The sequence below is a fragment of the Palaemon carinicauda genome, chromosome 38, assembly GCF_036898095.1.
Source record: "Palaemon carinicauda isolate YSFRI2023 chromosome 38, ASM3689809v2, whole genome shotgun sequence".
Classification (NCBI taxonomy): Eukaryota; Metazoa; Arthropoda; class Malacostraca; order Decapoda; family Palaemonidae; genus Palaemon; species Palaemon carinicauda.
Window position 1 is genome coordinate 37,443,078 of NC_090762.1, and position 23,291 is coordinate 37,466,368.

Genomic DNA, 23,291 nt, shown 5'->3' on the forward strand with positions numbered 1-23,291 from the left:
TTACTGTGGATAATTCTGATGTGGTTGAGCACCAAAGTGGGGTTTGGACTTGTCCGGCTGACGTTCTGATGAGCATCTATTCTGATGAAACTGGAACTGAAACCAGACACCTTTACCCTTACCTCTCTCTGAGGGTTATTGAGATGATGACATGGCCAATTGATTTCTTTTTTTTTTTTTCGTACTGAGGAAGTTTCCTTAAAAAAACGTTTTTGATAATTAGAAACAGTATCTACAATGTTTCTCTTTTCTCTTTCCAGATCTTTCGATGGTTTTTCAACAAGTAAGGTAAGTGATATTCATTTACTGACCTCTTTGGAAAGTACAGCATGTCCTTTTCTGAGTGGGGATACCATAACGTGGTGAAAATGTTTGTGTATCGCCATGATCAGCAAAACTGTACTAGTCAGGGCTACCCATACTAGGTTACTTTGCTGTGAGCGATCAGATTAAAGTTTTCCACCATCACCAATCCGCAGTGGCCAACGTCGTAATGAAAACTAGCCCAACTCCAGACATTAATAACCACATGTCTGAGGCCTTTGCCCTGCATTTTGTGTTGTTGTTTTCGTTGTTAAGTATGAATGCAAATTATTCATCCTCATTGGCAATGTCAGCTTGCTCTCTCTCTCTCTCTCTCTCTCTCTCTCTCTCTCTCTCTCTCTCTCTCTCTCTCTCTCTCTCTCTCTCTCTCTTTGTGTCTAAGGCCCTCCTAAGTATATTTACCTAAGAGTGGGATGGGCCTCTTTATTAAAAAGGAACGATGTTTAAGGACAACACAGGTATAGAGAAGGGGGTAATTTATAGGGATTTTTTCAGTAAAATGTAATGATCAAGACTTTTCCATTTAATAAGGGTAATATAGTCTCCCTCTGTTCCTTTTAATCCCTTAGACTGTATATCCATTTTTTTGGTGTACATCGTATATATAGGAAACTTCGATTACTCTGTTATGGATAGATCTGTTTGTCATATACAGTATGTTCTCTTTTTTTTTTTTGGTCTTTTTATTTAATTATTCTAGTGAGAATTTAATTCATTTAGGTATTTAATCCCTTCTCGTCATTTCATCTGCTCTCAATATTTAGGCTGAAATTATGTACGACTTTTAAGACTATCAAAATAGATTTCATGTCTGTTCGATATTTAGAACAGTGAAGGTTATCCATTATAAGACACCTAATGTAAAGACTGTCAGTATCTCAATCCAACCAGTAGGTGTAAAGAATTGAAAACAGCGAAGGGATCCCATCTTATAGTAGAGAATAAAAACGGGTTCTTGTCTCGAAAAGACAAAACTTTCATGGTGTATATATATATCATCATCTACGCTTATTGACGCGAAAGACCTCGGTTAGATTTCACAGTCATCTCTATCTTAAGCTTTAAATTCAATACTTCTCCGTTCATCATTTCCTACTTCGCGCTTCATAGTTCTCAGCCAATGTAGGCATAGTTCTTCCAACTCATCTAGTGCCTTGTGGAGCCTAGCTGAACGTTTGGTGAACTAATTGATTCAAAATTGGTTAGAGTTGGTATATATATATATATATATATATATATATATATATATATATATATATATATATATACACTGTATATATATAATATATATATATATATTATATATATATATATATATTTATATATATATATATATATATATATATATATATATATATATGCACACACACACATATATATATATATATATATATATATATATATATATATATATATATATATATATACACACACACATATATATATATATATATATATATATATATATATATATATATATATATATCCATTTCTGAGTGGGGATACCTTAACGTGGTGAAAGGGTTTATGTCCTGCCTTGATCAGCAAAACTGCACTGGCTGTGAGCGATCATCTTAAAGTGTCCCACCATCACCATTCCGCAGTAGCCAACATGGTAATGAAAAATGGCCAAAACCGAGGCATGACTAAAGGTCAATTGTACTGCAGTGGACTAGAAATGGTGGCATTTTTTGTTGTTGTTGTTGTCTGATAATTATATAGTTTGGCAGCGATCAGCAAAATTTCAAGATTGTGATGTGTAGATAATGAGATTGTTGTTATAAAAACGCAGTTTAACGACAGTTTCATCATAAATCGGTATATTTCACAAACAAATATTTTATTTGCAACTTAACAAATTTGAAATATATAATTATCACTCACCTATAGAAAACAATTACAAATAACGTACACGTTAACTATTCATAATGATGTTATTCATTTCAAAATTAAATAACTAATTGATATACATAACAATACGTCATTGGCGAATGGTATTCAAAGGCAATTGAAGTTCAAAATTCCAATTGATCAGATTTTGAAAATAATGTAGCTATAGAATTCATGTAACAGAACTAAAGGAATAGACAATTAGAATGTTTAATTAATTTCGGGAAGGTTAAGTTGAATCTGTGATTAACTGCCTTCTTCGTCGTCTGAAATATTCTAGATTCTTGATTTTTTTAAAGCCGTTCTTGAAAACCATCGTTACATGATGCTGTATCAGTTACTTAGCTATACCTAGAGTTCGCTATGATAAACTGAAATATTGCAAATCATTATTATTGTTACTTGCTAATCTAAAACCCTAGTTGGAAACGCAGAATGCTACAAGCCCGAGGGCTCCAACAGGTAAAATAGCCCTGTGAGGAAAAGAAATATGGAAATTTCAAGTAATTAACAAGTAAAATGAAATATTTTAAGAACAACATTAAAAAAGTCTTTCTCATATAAACTATAAAAACTTTAAAAAACAAGAGGGAGAGAAACATGATAGATTTAGAAAACAAGAGGGAGAGAAACATGATAGATTTAAAAAACAAGAGGGAGAGAAACATGATAGATTTAAAAAACAAGAGGGAGAGAAACGTGATAGAATAGTATGTCCGAGTGTACCCTCAAGCAAGAGAACTCTATCCCAAGACAGTGAAAGACCATGGTACAGAACAATGGTTTAATTCTGGAGTGTCCTTCTCCTAAAAGAGCTGCTTATCATAGCTAAAGAGTTTCTTCTTGAGAACGAATTCCTAGGCAATAAAATCTGCTTATATTCCTTGTAGATAAAACGTTCATCATCTGCTGATTGTGGATATTACATTTGCGCAATACCTATATTTGCTAATTTTAGGGAAACTTTTCAACCTTTTAATTGTATAAAATAACATATCTCTCGTATTTTTTGCTACTAAGGACAAAACAATCCCCCTATTACTAGCTACCATGGTCATTTTGTTCAAAAACCTGCTTTTGTAGATTTAGATAAGACCCATCCTGTTCATCTATTACTGGCGACTATGGTCATTTTGTTCAAAAACCTGCTTTTGTAGATTTAGATAAAAATATCCCATCCCTATGTCGTTTTGGGATAGACTTTTTTTTCGTATTGTCTTTAACTGAAACCTTCTTCGCTAATGTGATCAAAATGTAATTCCTTAATTACATACGAACAAATTCTTTTATTTGCTTGTTTATTCAAAACCTGTCTTCCTACTTACAATTACTTATCCCTAAATGACTTCTGTTGAAATTAAGATTTGAACCTCTGGTGCTTAAGTGTAAAATCATATTTGTCTTCAGCTTGTGGCTGTAACTTCCCTTTCTTGGTGATTATAACCATAATATTTTGTTCCCGTTGTTTATGGTTCGAACGCAATTCTCTGAGGCATCACCAAACTTTTGTTTTAATGTACACCGAACATTTTGCTATTGGCCTCTACCAAAATCCCATCCCTCTTTTATTATTAGTCAAACTCGCCCTTCAACGCCCACATCCAAAGAACTCTTCACCTAAATCATTGCTGGTAAAAATGACTTGAATTGCCCAGGGTCAAAACTTTTCAATGTTCCCATTGACTCTCTTTCACTGCCCAGGGTTCAAATTCTTAGAGAAGAGACAAAGTCCCTCCAGTTCCTCCTCAACCATGAAATCCTCAGGATTAAGGTAAATTCCATGAAGAGGAAGGTAATGCTGAATGTCTTCGTCAGCAGCTTCAGGAGTAAGAGGTGTAGCCAACTTATTCCTTAGGTTCAGCAGAGGATCCGGTAAGGTACGACCCTCTTCGACGTGTCCCAAGAGATATGTCTTGCCATCAAGGTTAGTTAACAGGACGCGACCTCTTTTCGAAACGTTGTTTGCTGCTGATCTCACGCTCTCTGGCGGTTTCTGGGGATTAAACGTTTTTCTTCATTAAGAATTGATTGTTTAAGTTAGAGTAGCAACGAGGCATGCCATAGTATTATCACTAAGGATTTTTTGTAATTATTAAGACCAACTTATCGGTACTGAGCAATCTAAAATTTGTACTACTTTCATCTTTCTAATTGCTTTTCGAAATTTATTAAAATGCAGACACAAAATTGTATTATTAGTACTATTATTTTTATTATTTTGTTATTATCATTAGTATTTATAATAACATTGTTGTTATAATCGTTCTAGTTTTTGTTCTTATCGTTGACGGTGCTTTAAAATTATCAATTACTCAAAACGGTTGTTACATCTCAACACAGTAATGCCAGTTAATGAGAAAATACCAAATACATATGGTCGTGATCAATAACAAATCTTCAACTCTCAAATCTGATGAAAGATATATGGACAAATGTCTCCATTCGTACCTGGCGAAAAGGGTTAGACGCCAAGCAAATGTACTGGAGCATTGGCACTGACGTAAGTGCCTGAGCGACGTAGTGCCAACATTCGTCCATGAGACGGCACCCAGCCATGGACAGGACGTGGAGCTGCCCTCCCTTGGCCGCTCCATCTAGAATGGCTATACCTCCCTCGCTCAAAAGTGGGTTGAGGTCGATTACCAGGGATCTCAGAGAGGGAGCTTTTGCTAATGCCTCGCCCAAGATCTTGGCGCCCTTGCTACCTGTGGAGGAGACGCAGGTCAAGTCCCACATTTTTGTGATCGGGTCATACGAGTTGGTAATGTATACGTGTGGTTAAATCATTCTCACGGACATTTATAAACATCTGACACAAAGACTATGATATATATATATATATATATATATATATATATATATATATATATATATATATATATATATATATATAATATATATATATAGATAGATAGATAGATAGATATATGCGGAACGTGAGAGGTGTTGATAACTCAAGCTTTTCCACATATTCTCTTTAAATTTTTCATCTTAAGTGAATAATAAAATCGGACATAGTACTGATAGCACAAGATACAATAACTTTTAAAATCCCGTAGTAAAGTAACGCAACGCATTTTGACAGAGTTTTAAACTAGGGTAAAATTTGAACTATTTTAAGTATTTTAATAAGACTTTAATCATAACATACTTAATTTCCTATTAGGTAATATCCACGGTATTCAAAATCAGTATCTTACTTCGAAAAATTTGGGTATTTTTAATTCTTGTCTCAAGGACAGAATTGTAATTTTAAACTTCTTACTGTCCCAGGGAGAAACCACTAATTTCAAGTATCTTACTAAGTGTCCTCTCAAAAGCATAGCTACGATGCTGACATAAAATCCGAGGATACAGGTCCAAGTCACAATGAGACCAAGAAGGGAAATACCCACCAATCCGGTTATGGAGAAGACAGAGTGATTGCAAAGAGGTGGAGGTGATCAGGTCACATAAAACTGGGAGGGACGCGCACGAGATGAAATTACTCTGAAGATCCAGCTCCTTCAGGGTTTCGTGGCTCTTCAGATTCCTCAGCAAGACGTCTGTGCGATCGTCGTCTAGACAACTTTCGTAGACGCTAAAGAGTAGAGAGATAAAATATATATTGATAAGCAAATTATTCTCTACTAATGTAAGCGACCCGTCAAAAATGACTGCGTAATATTTAGATATATGCACACACATTCAACCCTTCCCACCTCCTCCACCTTTCCTAACTACATCCCCTCTCACCAAGGTATGAGTACTCTCTCTCTCTCCCTACACGAGTAACGGTGGGAAACCGAGTAGTTATACGTCTTGCCACTGAGCGTGAACACACACACGCACACATATATATACATATATATATATATATATATATATATATATATATATATATATATATATATATATATATATATATATATAAGGGAGATTACTGTCTAAAAATGCCATCGACAGTCTATATGCAAGGCAATTTGTACATTACAGAAAGTTCCTCACCAGAGACGAGTGATTTTCCCGGATAAAACAGCTGCCGATAGAAAAGAAGCGTCTTGTACAGAGATACCGTGGTCCCCCCAACAGAGGTCGCCTCCCTCCACGACTGTTTGATAGCGTATACTTAGACCCTGTGATGAGAAAACAGAGATGAGAGTGCTGAGATGGATTATGGGGATATCACTGCTTGAAAGATTGGAAAATGGTGAAATAAGAAGAATGGCAGGCATAGTGAAGATTACAGAGGTGATCAGAGTTTCACGACTAAGATGGTGAGGATGGATGGTGAGGAGGGAGTGAGGAGGGATTGGGAGGAACCTGGTGTGAAGGAAAAGATCGAGGGGAAGGCAGAGAATTAGATGGCGAGATAACGTGAAGCATGGAATGGAGAGAAAAGGTTTGGTAGAAGATTATTACTTTGATAGAAGGTATTGGAGAGGGCGCATCAGGCAACCGACCCCTTAATGTAAAGATAACGGTGAGAAAGAAGACGTAGGCCGTGTAAGTCGACATTGGTCTCGTTACCGTTGAGTATTCTACTTGAATGTATTTCCCCCCTTTTTACACATATTTATAACGTGTAAATCTCCGAAAAGAATGTCAAGATCTAATGCATGCACCTATTAGTATATTTTGGTAAAATGCTAATAGACCCTTTGAGTTCATGTAATAGGATCACGACTGCTTACCTCGAGATTTGGCAGAGCTGTCAGGACGTCGTACATATTCAGATGTTCAAGACTTCCCTGCTCCTCGTTGGCGCTGTCTCTGCAATGAAACAATGACTTGCACTACATGAAGCTATTGGTTTAGAGAGAGTGCCTTGATTCATAAAAGCAATGTATCTTTACTGATTTCCTTCGACCGTAAGCATTTGTGAAGAATTCCTAGTCTTCCCTCACTTAGAAGTATAATAATAACTTTATGAAAAGATCGAAGGGACAGGAATCAAATACCCTATCTGGCCAGGGACTGTAATAAGAAAAAAACGATGTAAGGATCTAAACGCCACTCTGCTAGGTCTTGCCTTCTTCGAAAATAAATGATAAGGTTATAGAAACTAAATACTGAAGCAGAGAATAAAAATAAAGCTTTATACTAGAGGCCACGAAATCACCACAGATCCGTGGAGGAAACCAGAGTAAAATTGGGACGAGTTAACCTAACTGGTGTAATGGGACCTCTTGTGTACTCATAACACCATCACCTTATATGTCAATAAACAGGCCTGGTCAGCAAACGCTGAATTTGAAAAGGAGATCGTAGAACATCAATTAGCGATGTTTGCATTTTATTCATATACCTTTAACCCACCTGTTTCTCGTTTTAAAGGTCACTCATGAATGGCAGAAGGAAGGGACAGTGACAATGACTTAGCTAGCAGGACAATACCATAGGGACTTACCATATATACATATGAGACAAAGGAAGGCCAGGCCTATATGCTCCCCTAAATTCCCTCCCCCCAATCTTTATCTCACAAGGAGGGTGAGGCTGCAGACACTACAAGAAGCTATCGAGCTTTAGCGGGATTCGAACATTGAGAAAAGACGTTTCCAATGGGCCACCACAACCCGAATTTAATAAGTGCTGTGCATTAGGGGTTTACCTTCTTGCCTCCTTGCTTGGAGTGGCAGGTGCAAGCGAGCTCAGGTGTAGATACTTCACGTGGTTCTCGCAAAGCTTGAGCAGAGGTGCCAGAAGCCGCCATCCTCTCTTGTTATCTGACGTGGCACTGATTGCTTGGGCGAGATGAGTCTCGAGATAAGCTTTCTGCCATTGATCTTCGCATCTTATGACCTGTTTGAGTAGGAGATGAGTCGGGTCATTTTGCAACAGTAAAGGGAAGACAGTTGTGTGGTTATCGATCGAAATTCAGTGATTCGTTAAAGTGGATAATAAGTTAAAAGTTGCTGACGTGATGACAGAATATTCGGAATTTTTAAAATATTGATTTTCATTTTTATCTTAAGTGTTGCTTCTCGTTGCTTGGGATTCCCTAATTCTATGTTGCGTGAAAGATAGTAATTCAAATTGTATTTATTGTAGTACAATGAAAAACTCTGGTGTGTTGACTTAACCATTAATGAATATAGTAGACATTCTGACTATGTCCCATTTTAGTTACTGATGAAAAATTGTTATTCGGTTGATGGAAAGTTAGTAGAACAAATGCTAATTTCAGTTACTAATGAAAATATTGGAATTCAGATCATGTAACCTGTGGGTTCACAGTTGGACATTACTTAACAAGTTGAAAACCAGACGAATTCTGACGAGACCTGTATTTAACGTCACTTGAAGTATTATTATTATTATTATTATTATTATTATTATTATTAGTAGTAGTAGTAGTAGTAGTAGTAGTAGTAGTAGTAGTAGTAGTAGTTGTTGTTGTTGTTGTATTACTACCAGCTAAGCTACAACCCTAGTTGGAAAAGCAAGATACTATAAGCCCAAGGGCCCCAACAGAGAAAAATAGCCCAGTGAGAAAAGGAAACAAGGAAATAGATAAACTACAAGAGAAGCAACAAACAGTTAAAATAAAATATTTCAAGAACAACAACAACACCAAATCTCATCTTTCATATGTAAACTATAAAAACTTAATGAAAAAAGAGGAAGAGGAATAAGAACAGCGAGCCCCAGTGTACCCTAAAGCAAGAAAACTCTAATCCAAAACAGTGAAAGGTACAAGTCTCGTCCTTCAGAAGTGATGCCAAGACCTAACAACTAACATTGATTGGGGGAAGCCCAGCAGAAAGAGCAGCGTATGGGTGTGAGGACGCCGTCTTCGTGGGCGTGTGCCTCTTGCTGGAGCTGCTGCTGCTACCTATGCGACTCCCTCCTACGGGAGTTTCTCCTCCTTCGACCTCTCCTTTTCCCTCCTGCTTTCCTTCGGCGTCTCCATCCCCTCTGTCTCTCACTGTCCTTTTTCTCCGGTTTTGTTGTCGGACTGCGTAAACATATGAGTTTGAAGGCGAAGGCAGTCGAGTCAAAAGTGGTTTAAGTAATCTCTTTAGTCTCAAATAGTTTAAATTTCACGAATTTCCTAGTAAACTGAAATGCCATTCCATTTCTTACCCTTCAAACGTAAGTTTGGTGGAGGATAATGAGCCAAGGCCCTCCTCTTCCAATAGGAATCCTCCAAGGGCAGAGCCAAGGCCGTCGGAAGAGGAAGATCTAGTGGAAGAGCTTCACACACTTCTCCTAAGTCCCGGGAATTTAGTTTGGACAGAGGCGTATACTCTGTAGGGGGAAAGTAATTGTAACTTAGGATAATGGCGGTCACTGGTGATGATTCTCTCTCTCTCTCTCTCTCTCTCTCTCTCTCTCTCTCTCTCTCTCTCTCTCTCTCTCTCTCTCTCTCTCTCTCTCTCTCTCTCTCTGTTTTTTTTACTTTTTAGAATATCCGTTCTAATTTAAAGTCTTTTTATAAAGAGGTCAAGGCAAAATATTTATCATGTGTGTAGGTATATTTAAGATTCCCTTATTTGATTTTTTATTACGAAAGCAACCGATGATGGAGTATTTTTAAGTAGTATCTGCTTACTATCAGAGTTCTTAATTTCCCAGACGAAAATCAATATCATTACAATTTCATTAAATCCCAATACGACCTGAGGTCAATATTTTACATGGCTCCTTTCCATATATATATATATATATATATATATATATATATATATATATATATATATATATATATATATATATATATATATATATATATATATATATATGTGTGTGTGTGTGTGTGTGTGTGTGTGTGTGTGTGTGTGTGTGTGTGTGTGTGTGTGTGTGTGTGTGTGAAGCAACTGGGATAATCTTCGAAGGAAAACGAACAGTAAGAAAGTATTAACGCAGAAAGGTTCATAAGTATGAACTAGTATTACCTCCTCGTTTTTTCCCAACAACTGTATCTTGGAAGAGCTTATTGTAGTCTGGCAAATGGGGGATTAAATGGAATTTATAAGAGTAAATGTTTTTTATTTATGAGTATATTAGAACTGTAATAAATATTATTTTTTTAAATTTCAACTATCCCGAACATTGACATTCTCTGTCTATTGTCTATACGTTATACCCTTTCGCCTTTTTCTCTGAAGTGGCAAGACATTATTTGTATTGTTCCTTATCCGTTCTTATGTATATATACATGTGTGTATGTATAAAATATACTGTATATATATATATGTATATATATATATATATATATATATATATATATATATATATATATATATATATATATATATATATATGAGTGTGTGTGTGTATGTATAAAGATCTCTGTATTAAAACTAAAATTAGAAAGCCTGAAAATTACACACACACGCACACACATACACACACATATATATTTATACACATACATACACATATATATTTACACAGACATACATACACATATATATTTACACACATACATAAATATATATGAATATGTATATATATATATATATATATATATATATATATATATATATATATATATATATATATATATGTGTGTGTGTGTGTGTGTGTGTGTGTGTGTGTGTGTGTGATTTTCAGGCTAGCTTATCTTGCTTGTAATCGAGATATTTTTCTATTAACAGATGAAACAGACTATTAAACTAAGATTCCACTGGATATTCTTGTCATTGGCATCAAGAGAATTTAATAACTGGAGATTATTCTTGAATGAACGTTGACGAGAACTTCGACATCTGTAGTTGACAGAGTGCTCCTTTTTATCAAGCGATATCTCTGGGTGATTAATGTGTCTTATTTTTTCCTAGAGCATTGGAAATTTCAATTATTAATGTTGTTATTTTAATTATTCTATTTAAATTTCAATTATTAATGTTGTTATTTTAATTATTCTATTTAGCCTTATTATTATTTTGCCTTATTATTATTTTATTTATTATGATTATTTGTATTATTTGAATTATTTTAATGGTTATTGGTATTTGTAATTCTTGCCTATATGTATTATTACAGTGTACTCTTAGGGTAAGTTATTTTTCCGGTCAGTGCCCTTGCAAGTCTGTTTACATAACTAGTATTTCTTGCATTTAACGCAAATATCATAATAACACGTATAAAGCCAATGCCGAGTACTCACCCATAATAGAGAAAATAATATTGACATGCATAAACACCAACTGTCCATTAAAATGCAATACAAACTCACCGTTGATATTCTTCAAGATGACTTTCAAACTGAGCACACGGAGTTCTGGGACCATTAGAGCCACAGATGATTGCAAGTTACCCGAATTAGTAAATAGTAATGTTGAATACTTTAGTGAGTTTTGTAGTTGCTGCACTCACAATGCGCTGTTACCACCGTTGACAGAAAATCGTGATGGTTGTTTATACTGTAACCATGGCAACAGGGAGCTTTCTGCTCGTTGAGTAGCACTGTTTATTTAAAACAGTAGGAGTGGAGTAATAGTTAGTGATATATATATATATATATATATATATATATATATATATATATATATATATATATATATATATATATATGTGTGTGTGTGTGTGTGTGTGTGTGTGTATGTGTGCATATATATATATATATATATATATATATATATATATATATATATATATATATATATATATATATACATACATGTGTATATATATATATATATATATATATATATATATATATATATATATATATATATATATATATCCCTTTCTGAGTGGGGATACCTTAACGTAGTGAAAGGGTTTGTGCATCGCCATGATCAGCAAAGCTGTACTAGTCAGGGCCACCAAAGTCCCCCAACATCACTAATTCGCACTGGCCAGCTTGGTGATGATATTCAAACCCCAGACATGAATAAAAACATGTCTGAGGCCTATGTCCTGCAGTGAACTTATAAAGGCTGTATTTGCTGTTGATGTTGATGTTGTTGTTGGTGTGTGTGTGTGTTGGTGTATAACATGTGCTTTAAATATCCAAAATTTCAAATTGACTATATCCTTGTCATTTAGTTCCAATAGGAGGTGGAAAACCATATATTTTTTTTCACAATAATGTAAGAATATTCACACTGATAGACATGTTTGCTCTGAAATTATTTGAAAATTTTGTCTGCGAAATTTTCAATCCATCCTCTTTTCACAATTGACGTGTGGGGAAAGGAACCCATCTATTTTTACCTAAACTGTCTTTTTCAAATAATGTGAACCAAAAAATTTAGTTTTGAGTATGGAAGCGACATTAAGTATTCAACAACTTTCAAAATAACACGGGCATCCTTTGTATTTACAGACCACAAATCAATCCGATTATCGATAAAGTCACATATTAGATATTTCATATTTCGCTTATGCCAAAGGTACTTTTTGAATGCTTACCAACTAACCCGTCTGCTGAAGTACGATATGCTCAGATCTTACATTTCCTTCACTTTGAGTAAGAACTTGAGTCTCTACTCCTCTTGGTAGTTTTCCCAGCGACAGCTAGAACTTCTGGCAATCCTTCCAGCATGGAGAGGGTGATATATTGGCAAATATACTGCTCAATAGTCTCTTTACATAGTAGCTATGGGCTTCCTGGAGAGAAATGCTCTTCGACCGTTGCTTCTGTTTTCGTTTTTCCTCTTGTATTTTAGTTGCTCATTTGCTTATCTTTTTCTATAAAAACATTATTTTTTATGCACTTTCCGGGGATGAGGATCGAAGAAAGCCCTGTCAATATAACTGAGAATGTGTGAAAGTCTTTCACCAGAATCTCCTATTATAAAAGACTAGTGTACGCGACCTATCAAAAATGACGACTAAATATTGTTAGATATGGACACACATGCACCCCTCCCTCTCACTGGGGTACAACTATGCCCTCTTCTTCTATCTGAGCGGCGGGGAGAGCTGTGCGTGACCGCACACACACACACACACACACACACACACACACACACACACACACACACACACATATATATATATATATATATATATATATATATATATATATATATATATATATATATATATATATATATATATATATATAGCCAGATAATTTTCTTTATTATATAGGGTAGATTAGTATTTTTTAAATATTTGGTTATTTTCCTATTATTTTCAACTAGAACAGAATACTTAGTGTAACTCTGTTTTTGTATTTTATAAGTAGTGCAGTGCTCCACTGTAATATTAAAACTAGTGTTTTCTGGTTTTCTAAGCTGATTATATTTACCTGTCTTGTGAAATCTCTGCTTATAATTTAATTTTTAAGTGGGATCTTGTAACGACCATATATGACCCAACTCCAAATACAATAATCAAAGATATGCCTCACAAGAAATGTTTCTACCATAATTTGTGCCTTAGAGCTAAATCTTAATCTTTCCCACATGTTCAGTTGTTAAAATTAATGCTTATTTACTGTTCTTTTTAGTGTAAGTGTCTGGGTCATATTTGTTTGTCTATAGTAAATTAGTTATTTTTTTTTTTTTTAGTTTTTATCCCACAGACAGCTCTTATATACGGTATTTAAAGAAAATTACATCCTATTCAAGTACCTTGTTTATTGCTGAATTTATGTGTATATATATGTACATACACACACACACACATACATACACCCATACACACCATAGATTGAGTTTTAGATGCTGAGATACATTGTCAAAAAATCCATTTTGGCTTTGAGGAGAAGAAGAGGAGGTTAATGACAGCAAACGGGCGTCTTATATGTCAAAACACTGTTTTCAAGTTACGTTCTCATTGAAAACATTCTTTATTAATATTAGTTATTTCGACAATATAGGATATCAGTAATTTTTCTTGTAGATATTATTATTTTATAGTGTTGTGTATTATACATTTTTTTAAATGCACCATGTAATTCATTTTTTATTCGAAGTTTTCACTAAATTATTTTATATATTTTATGAGAAACGCATCCTCTCTGCGGTGGCAGAGAGATGAAAGAAACTCGACCGTGCGCTGAATGACTGCAGTTTATAAGCATTAATTGTGCTGAAAAGCTATCAAATGTGACATAAACGGAGTATTGCCGGTAATAGAATACAACTGCAAATGATATCAGGACAGAAGTGACAGGGAAACACAGGTAAGCTGGTATAATTTTTCATAGTTTAGAGATAATGAATCCCAATCCTGAAGGTCTTGTAGACGAAATCGAGAATGTCAAGGAAAAGGGCCAAACTTAAGCTTAGGTTAAGACTTTCCGAAGATAACATCATCATATGTTTGCATAGTCGTATTTGTAACGTTACTATTAGCTGTGTTTTATTCTAGACTTGTTAAACGAAGTCCACACATCATAAATCAATCCATGCCTACATTAGGCTAATAAATAGTATCGGTTTCATTATAGAATAGTGCAATACTAGTTAGGACATTGGAACCCACATAATTTAATAGATCTTTGCAAATACACTATTGAATCCTATATACAGTGCTACTGGCGGATCCTGTATTAATGAAATTACATATTTTAATAAAATATTCCCGGTTTGCTCCTTTTGTCATCTCGGCACAGACCACAGGAGCCTCCCTCTACTGGGTGGTTCAGAAAAACATGAATAGATGGTGCTTGTTTCAGAAGTTACTTGTTCGAACCAAATAAAGGTCCTAGTGTTTTATATTCTAAACCTCTGTTATTTGTTTTCAATATTGGAATATCCAATGTAATTATACCCCTTATGTAATTCATGTTAATAATGAAAAGTTAGAGTAAAAATATATTTAGTCTGATAATGGAATCCAAGTCCACGTACGAACAGAGGTTGGACCGTGAAGGTACAACTCTCCCCTTTGTCAAGTTTGTATAATTGATAATGCCGAAATGCTAGCTCATGGAGCTGACACATATAGCAAAACATGTTCTGCTTGCCAGAACATAGATACAATGTGATAATGTTTAATCGCAAGCAAATTGACTTACCTTAGAGGAAAAACAAATAGATTATTAGCTCAATTAAGTAAGGAAGCATTTGTAATATGATGAAAACCAGGTTCAAGCACTGCTATGAAAAACTACAGAGAAATCACGTTTCTATGCGTTCAGAAGTCATCGCAAACAATAGCTCCAGTGTTTTAACCTTTTTTCATTACTATTAATGTACATTACTCTTGTTTTGATCGCTGATCACCAGCGCGCAGATTGCAATCATCAACTTGCTGATCATCAGTTTGCCGATCGTTAGCTCGCCGATCGTTAGCTTGCCGATCGCTAGCTCATCGCTCGCCTCCTCATCAACGAACCCCGGTTCATGACGTATCGACAAGGTCTCGTTCCCCTGAGGATGTTTGCCGTTCCAAGGGGCACATCTTGTCTCCAGATTGTCATTTGGCTGTTCGCTGACCAGCTGTTCGAGCTACTGTAGCTTTTCTCTCTGCTAGCTCCAGTCTCGCCGATTGTTAGCTCTCCAGTCACCGATTACCAGCTTGCCAATCGCTGATCGCTAGATCCCCAATTGCTAGCTCGTCCTTCTCTGATGGCCAATCGTCAGCTTGTGGATCGCTAGCTTGCCGATTGCTAGCTCCTCTTTGTGATACAAAATGCATTTATTGTTATTGCTTTGCTAATGTACTGTGTTGTTGCTACAGATTTAATTAATATATGAATTTTCTTGTTGCAGATAATGTTTGTTCTGGTTGCAGTAAAGAAGGTCAAATCTCTGCTACTTTTGCTATTGAATGCTATAAGAAGATGCTTTTGCTGCTTTCGTAAAAGACGTATATCAAACTCTAACCTTCCAGTAGCCATAACAAGTGAAAGTGGCATTCTGAATTCAGTTGGTCAGGTATGTTAAATGTTGAACATTTTTATTTTCTAAGAATTTTAGTTCTTTTTATAACATGGAGTAGTGTTGCACTTGTATTGTAATGATAAATTGCTTCCACTTGCAAAGCTTTAGATGATGAAGTTACCTTGCTGTGTAGCTACCTCAAGGTCACCTTTGGGTAAGTGTGTACAATTGTGTAGTAAGACTTTTGCCTGGGTGCAACTGCATTGCCTTGTGAAAGATGATTAAATCCAAGACTAAAACCTCTTAAAAAGGAAGGAACTATTTTTGGAAACTATTGCACAACTCGAGGATGACATAAAATAAATCCTGACAAATGTTAGGTGGCTCGCCTCTAGCTATTCAGATTTATCTTGCTTCAAAAAGGTGGTGGTTCTATATACTGTAAGGAAGACTGAATCTGGATGCACCATGGCAACTACTGGTCTCCCTGTATCATACCAAGTGTGTGCTCCAAATACCATAGTGTAACACTCTCTGGTTTTGTGAGGTACAATTAGTCATTCGATCTTGTTGAGACAACCAAATTGCACACACTACAGTAAGCTCTAATGCTTGTTGGAACTATTCAATCATTCATTCATTATCCATGTAAAAGTAAATTAAGTAAATTGACAAAGAGAGTTGGAATATAGGAAAATTGAGAGGTCGTCATTTATACAAAAACATTACAGTATTCATATTCTTTATTATTCAAACTCATATTAGTAAAAAAATATTATCATTTGTAATGCATAAAAATGTCTTTAGTTACTGCCAGGTGGTGTGGAAGCTCCAACCTCTCGCCAGCAGACTGACTAGCCACTTAGATTTCAGCCTTAGAGCAAGACAGTTATAAATCAAATCTAGCTATTCTTTAATACTGTACACGTATAGCAAAATAATCCCTTGGCTATCGTAGATGTTGCGTTCCACCCCATTCCGATTTAAATGCTTTTATGAACTTTTCATACACTCTTAAACACTCCTTAAGCTAAAATTTACTTGTTCTGGCATTATATACAAATTTTACGCTTTAGGTAGGAGTATTATTTCAGCAATAGCTGAAACTAGCCGTTCAAGCCTATGCAAGGTGTAACTACTCTCCACTAGGTAGCACAGGGGGGTAGTGGGGATAGACTAACCTACCCGCTCACACCAACATGGGAAAACAATCATCACTTTTTATTCCAGCTCAGTAGAGTAAAGATATAGTCTTGCTCTCCCATCAAAACCTTTTAACTGGCTTACGATTAAAAGCAACTAGCTTAAAAGTTTAAAAATTCCTTATTCTTTTCAGATATTGACCCTGGACTTCTTGTAAGTGCAGACTCCGTCGCTTCCCTTACTGCAGCGGCCACCACTAGAAGAATGCTGAAACACCTACTTTCCATGGGGCTTTCTGGTCTCCCCGCCAAGGAATGGTTTCCGACGGTGTTACAGTTTATTGCCGCACTCACTGCTTCTGTTTGCCTTCATTCCTGCAGCTCCATCGTAGGAACGAAAGCAGTGCTAGACTGGTTCCCTTTGGGGGTTTCCAGTGCGTGGGGATCCCTTCAGGGTGAACCCAAGAGCTAACTTCATCTACTTTTCACAGGTAGCTCTCAATGCCAACCTTCAATTTGAGCTTATCTCATTAACGGGAAGCAGAGAGCGCTGCCCAGAGGTCCGCCTCCAGGTGTTGGACAACTTCCCCTTCCAAGGGAGAGTTAACCTCCATCAGGTGTTGGGCAACTTTCTTTTCCTTGCGAGTTACTCTCCACCAGTCACTGACCAGCATTCTACCTGCTTGTGGGGAGAATTCCCGACATCAGCAACATGGGTGTTGGTTTTTCCATCCCATGGGAGAGACCACCTTCGCCTGAGAGGTTTTCCCCACGGCATTCCACCAGTGGGAATTGGATTCGTCCGTGCTTTGTTCTTGCTCTTTGGAGCTTGACAACGACGAAGTTAGGCGACTGTTTGCTCCTCGCCATCGTACCCTCATGATACAAAACGAGTTTGCTCCGTAACCGAAATACAAACCACGCTATTTACATGGGGTATTACTATCGGCGTAGCTGAAATGACGAGCCATTAAATTTTCAACGAGGGTTAACTACCCTCTCGCTAGTTAGCGAGGGGGTAGGGGGAGGGGTAGCTCCACACCGATGAACTGATTCACTTCACTTTTGGCTCGGGTGATGATCAGACCTTTCTGTCTCACCCTCGCTTTTTTGACAGCCTTAATTTGTTTGCTTTTACTTACAGCTTGTGTGCTTGGAAGTTGGCCTCCATCCATCATGCGGAAGTGCCCTGGACTTCCCAACCGCCCTTGTGGAACGTTCATGTCGGCGGTTGAGACCGACCCTCACTCCTTATGTCCATACTGCCGCGGTCAACGGTGTGAAAGGAACAATACTTGTAGTGAGTGCAGGGAGTGGTCTACCTCCCAGTGGGAGAGGTTTCCCGGTGACGTAAGAAGAAGTCTAAGCGTGACCTTTCTCCTTCAAGGGCTGCCTTGAAGAAGGAAGGTTCCAAAGACTCTTCTTCCGCTGCCCGAACCTCCTCCGAAGCTCCCACTCGATTGGTCTCTCGCGAGGGTCCGTCAAGTGGTAGTGTAAGCCTTTCTATTGTAGACCAACCTCGGGGTTCGGGAGAGGGAGTTGCCTCCCATAGCGAGGCAGCTCCTCCTCCACCCCCGGGGGAGGATTTTGATGTTGATAATTCCGTGTCTAACAATGATCTTTTGCAGCTTTGGGCTTCCTTGGGGCTTAAGGGCTCGCCCTCCAAGGAAGCCCTGTTTGACCTGATCCAGTTGGATGCAGCTGTCAAACAGTAGCCGGTAGTAGCAGAGGTAGATCCTCTGTCTATTGTCGACGTTGTGGCAGAGGCCTCCGGCGGGTCGGGCCAAACTCTTGCTGTTGTTGCTGATGGCTCAGTTCCCCCCGCCGAACATCCTTCGAGGGAGGAGCTGGGTCCAACAGTCTCTCCTGCGGGTGATTCTCCCCCCCGGGGGAGTTCACTGACGGAGACTCCTCTTTGGAGGACCGACGATGGTGTTGCTGCCCCTCGAGGTCGTCTTCGCCGTCGAGGCCTTCCTTCCCCTTACAAGGGGGTTAGGAGGCGAGGCGCCTCCTAACCCCCTTGTGGTTCTTCGCCTTTGACGTCTCCCGCAGAGGAGCCTCCTCGATGTAAGCAGACCGTTACGGCAGCATCACTAGACCTCTCAGCTGATCGTTCGCGATCACCTCCGCCTGCCAGACCTGCTAGCCTTCCTTCTCCGTTTGCGGATGCAGATGTGCTGTGGGCGCCTACGCACCCCGTTTTCCAACAAGCACCGGTCCCTTCGGGGCATAAGGGCTTGTCTCCCACTGAGACTAAGTCCCTTAAGCGCCAGGTGTTACCTGCGCGCTCGTGCACTGTAGCGCGCAAGCGTTCTCCTGCTGTGGACCCTTCAGACTCTTCACACCCCACTTCTTCTCGCCGTAGACCTCCTGCCCGCCAGTGCTCGCCTGCGCGTCAGCGCTCCCCAGCCCGTCAGGGATTTCCTGTGCGCCAGCTCTCTCATGCTCGACAGCGCACATCTGCGCACCCCGTGGCTCGCTACGCGCCCTGCACGCCCACATACTCCTGAGCGCCCACGATCACCGGCTCGCCAGCGTACATCTGCACGCCCTGGTACAAATGCGCAACGTGCGCACCAACGTTCGCCCGTGCGCCCACGATCTCCGGATCTGGGTGCAGGCAAGGAGGCTGCTCCTTTGCCCCCTCGCCGTCGATCTCCTATGCACCCGCAGACTCCGCCTGTGCGCCATCGCGTGCACTCTCCTGTGCGCTCTTCAAGACCTGGTCGAGCTTCTGCGAGTCCGCGTGCCCACGAGAAGTCTCCGGTGCAAGCCCGCGAGCGTTCGCCCTACGCGCCACTTCACCTGCTGGTCCTGCAGCCCATCTGATAGCTCCCGACCACACCAATACGCGTCAGCGATCTCCCGCGCGATCCTTTGCCTGCTCGCAAGCGCTCTCCAACGCGCCCCCGCGCCCTCACATCGGATCGCCGAAGGTCTCCTGCTCGCCCACGTGCTAACTCGCCTGTTCGCAGCTGATCGCCTTCTCGGGCAATGCGCCATCGCTCCCTAACGCGTCATCGCTCGCCAATGCGCCGTCGTTCTCCTGGCCGCCAGCGCTCTCCCCTTCAACCGCGCGCACCCTCACCTGCGCGCCCATGCGCACCTCCACCTGAGCGCTCACTCGCCAACGCGCCCCCTCGCCCACGCTTTCATCTCCGCATGCCCGCGCACATGCGTGCCAATGTTCGCCCGCGCGCGAACCCGCAATTTTACCATCGCGCCAGCGCGCCCCGATCGCGATTCCCGCTGGGTTTTGCAGCACAGGCAACCTTGCGAGTCCTCGGGAGCGACGCGTACTTCCAGATCATCGTCACGATCTCCATCGCGTAAGCGCAGAGCAGCGCTCTTGCAGGAGGAAGCAGATTCTTCATAGAGGTCTAGGCAACTCCTTTCTTCTTTTCAGGCAGACTCTGTGGTATCCACTCCTAAGGATCGCCCGATCCCCTTCCCTCCAGCGGGAGTCGCTGACACAGAGTCTGTCAGTCGTCAGCCTTGGTTCGGGTCTCTGATCAAAGCGGTCGTCCAGGCTGTTAAGCCGGCCCTCGTTGATCTAGGCCTCAAACCAACGGCAGCCTCGTCCCCGCTGAAGAGGAGGAGAGGAGTGGACTTCGTGGTAACTTCTCCTAGGGTCAAACTGGCTCCCAAGAAGTCCATCAGGAAGGCCCCTTTCCCCCCTCAGACGGTCTCTCCTTCCCCTGTGGACGAAGCCTTTCCGTCCTCATGAGAGTCCAGCGAGGTGGGACATTCTCCCACGGCACCAATGGGAGGAACCCCACCTCGAGTAGGAGAATCGTTTCATGTGGGAGCAGCGAGGAGCCCTCAGACTTCTTTTTTGGAATTCTGTATTTTTCCTAGGAGGAAGCCCAAGGACTCGAAGACTGTCCCTAAGTCTTCATCTCGGATTCGACCAGAGCCAGCTAGACCCCAGGAGAATGTCCGCGTGTCCCCCCAAGTAGAGCAGCTGGGGAGACAGGAGACTTTGCTGCCAGTCCACAAGGAGGAGAGCTGCACGAGTCGGAGCATGCCTTCTGGCAGGTCCTGAGTCTGATGAGGCAACTCAACAGGTTCGAGGACCCAAAGACCGCCCCTTGCGAAGGCAAGGATACGGTTCTGGATCAAGTGTACGGCACTCAGAAACCTCCGAAGGCCAGTGCGGCTCTGCCCTGGTCCCAGGTGGTTAAGAGCGCCAGAGACAAGGTTGAGAGCCAGCTCTCCGAACTCGCCTCCTCCAGCCGTTCCCCCTGCGGGCAACAAACTCCTCCCACCTCCTCGCGTGCAGCAAAGGAGGTACTTTGAGATCATGGGAGAGTCTTGTTTAGCTCTTCCTCTCCACCATTCCGTGGAAGAGCTCTCCAGGGGAATTTCTCTTGAGAAACTCTCCGCCCGGCAGGTGACATTGTCGGCTACAGAGATCTTGAGCCAGGAGAAGGTCGCAAAGTGTGCCATGCAGGCCACTTCGTGGCTGGATGTCTGGCTGGGGTCTCTGGGCATCCTATTGCGATCCGAGGACTTGTCCAAGGAGAGCACCAGGAAGGCCATGGAGACCTTTTTCCTCTCGGGCACACGCACCATCAAGTTTCTGGCTCACCAAGTTTCGAACTTGTGGGCAAACTCGATCTTGAAGCATCGTGATGCGGTGACCGAGAGGTTCCATGCGAAGGTCCCAGCCATGGATGTCTGCAGGCTCAGACACACTTCCATCCTTGGAAAGAGCCTGTTTGAGCCCAAGGATGTGGAACGGACACCTGAGAGGTGGAGGAAGTCGAATCACGATTCTCTCCTCCAAAGGGCTCTTACATCCAGACCCTACAAGCCTCCAGCACCTCAACAACAACAGCCTCGTCAGTCTGGGACATCGAAACAGGCTCCGGCAGCAAAGGCAAAGGTGTCCAAACAACAGCCCTTTCCCGTCAAGGATAGGAAGGGCGGGAAGTCCTCCAGGGGAGGCAAGAATCCTAGAGGGAGCGGCCGAGGCCGCAAATGCTAGGATTGGCAAATCCCCTGCGTGTCCACCAGTGGGGGGATGCCTGCAGAGTTAAGAGTTCAGGTGGCAGCAACTCGGGGCCGATTCCTGGACGATCTCTGTGATCAGCCAAGGATATCGCGTCCCGTTCACGACATCTCTTCCTACCCTGACAGCGAATCCAGTGTCGTTGAGCTCCTATGCCATGGGATCGGCAAAGGGGCTAGCCCTTCGGGCAGAAGTCGAGACCATGCTCACGAAGGATGCTCTCCAAGAGGTCGTCGGCGGCTCCCCAGGCTTCTTCAGTCGACTCTTTCTTGTAAAGAAGGCGTCTGAAGGCTGGAGACCCGTCATCGACCTCTCAGCCCTGAACAAGTTTGTCAAACAAACTCCGTTCAGCATGGAGGCAGCAGAGACGGTCAGACTTGCAGTGAGACCGCAAGACTTCATGTGCACACTGGATCTAAAAGACGCGTACTTCCAGATCCCAATCCATCCGTCTTCCAGGAAGTACTTGAGATTCAGCCTAGACAACAAGATCTACCAGTTCAAGGTGCTGTGTTTCGGTCTCTCCACAGCACCACAGGTGTTCACCCGAGTTTTCACCCTGATATCTTCGTGGGCACACAGGATCGGCATCCGTCTCCTTCGCTAACTGGACGACTGGCTGATCCTGGCAGACTCGGAGTCGACCCTTCTTCGACACCGAGAAAAGCTTCTGGGACTTTGCCAAGACCTAGGGATCATGGTAAATCTCGAGAAGTCTTCTCTGGTTCCATCTCAACGACTGGTATATCTAGGCATGATATTGGACACCGATCTCCACAAAGCCTTTCCATCAGACGACAGGATAGCAAGGCTGGAGGGTCGCAGAACCTTTCCTCAGACGGGAAGAGCTTCCAGCCCAATTTTGGTTACGTCTTCTAGGTCACCTGTCCTTCCTGGCCCGCCTAGTTCCAAACGGCCGCCTCAGGATGAGATCCCTACAATGGCGGCTCAAGTCCCGGTGGAGTCAAGGCCACGATTCCCCGGACTTTCTGGTCCCCATAGGGCTTGCGGAACGGACGGACCTGCAGTGGTGGATGACCGACGGAAACCTTAGAAAGGGAGTGGATCTTCTTGTCCTCCCCCCGGATTTGATGCTGTTCTCGGACGCGTCAAAAGAAGGGTGGGGGGCCCACGTTCTGAACCACAGGATCTCAGGCCGGTGGTCAGAATCAGAAAAGTACCTCCACATCAGTCTGCTAGAGATGA

General features: G+C 41.0%; 2 protein-coding genes across 3 annotated transcripts in view; one reads left to right on the forward strand and one right to left on the reverse strand.

Moving 5' to 3' along the window:
• The first annotated feature begins 262 nt into the window (after window positions 1–262).
• The window catches only part of LOC137630140 (receptor-binding cancer antigen expressed on SiSo cells-like), an 81,291-nt gene continuing 58,262 nt past the window's right edge, over window positions 263–23,291 (forward strand). The window contains exons 1-2 of one of the 2 annotated variants that reach the window (XM_068361597.1): window positions 263–288; window positions 15,819–15,983. In XM_068361597.1, the coding sequence (XP_068217698.1) occupies window positions 15,822–15,983 (162 nt within the window). In that variant the 5' untranslated portion in view covers window positions 263–288; window positions 15,819–15,821. Of the gene's footprint in view, window positions 289–14,110; window positions 14,285–15,818; window positions 15,984–23,291 lie in introns of those variants that run through there. The other variant, XM_068361596.1, reaches the window with a different exon arrangement.
• Window positions 3,905–9,791, reverse strand: LOC137630293 (dynein regulatory complex subunit 5-like). Its single transcript, XM_068361738.1, has 7 exons — window positions 9,708–9,791; window positions 7,808–7,998; window positions 6,888–6,966; window positions 6,202–6,329; window positions 5,610–5,794; window positions 4,663–4,919; window positions 3,905–4,207 (listed from the first exon to the last, which is right to left on the reverse strand). The coding sequence occupies exons 1-7, from the start codon at window positions 9,789–9,791 to the stop codon at window positions 3,905–3,907; spliced, it is 1,227 nt and encodes a 408-aa protein (XP_068217839.1).

Bases quoted from the DNA above. Each gene is read 5' to 3' on its own strand.
- LOC137630293 (XM_068361738.1), bottom strand. From the start codon at position 9,791: ATGATATTGATTTTCGTCTGGGAAATTAAGAACTCTGATAGTAAGCAG. The intron at 6,967-7,807 runs GTAAACCCCTAA...GTTTCATTGCAG, and splicing joins CCAAGCAAGGAGGCAAGAAG to AGACAGCGCCAACGAGGAGC. The intron at 5,795-6,201 runs GTGAGGAACTTT...TCTACTCTTTAG, and splicing joins GGGAAAATCACTCGTCTCTG to CGTCTACGAAAGTTGTCTAG.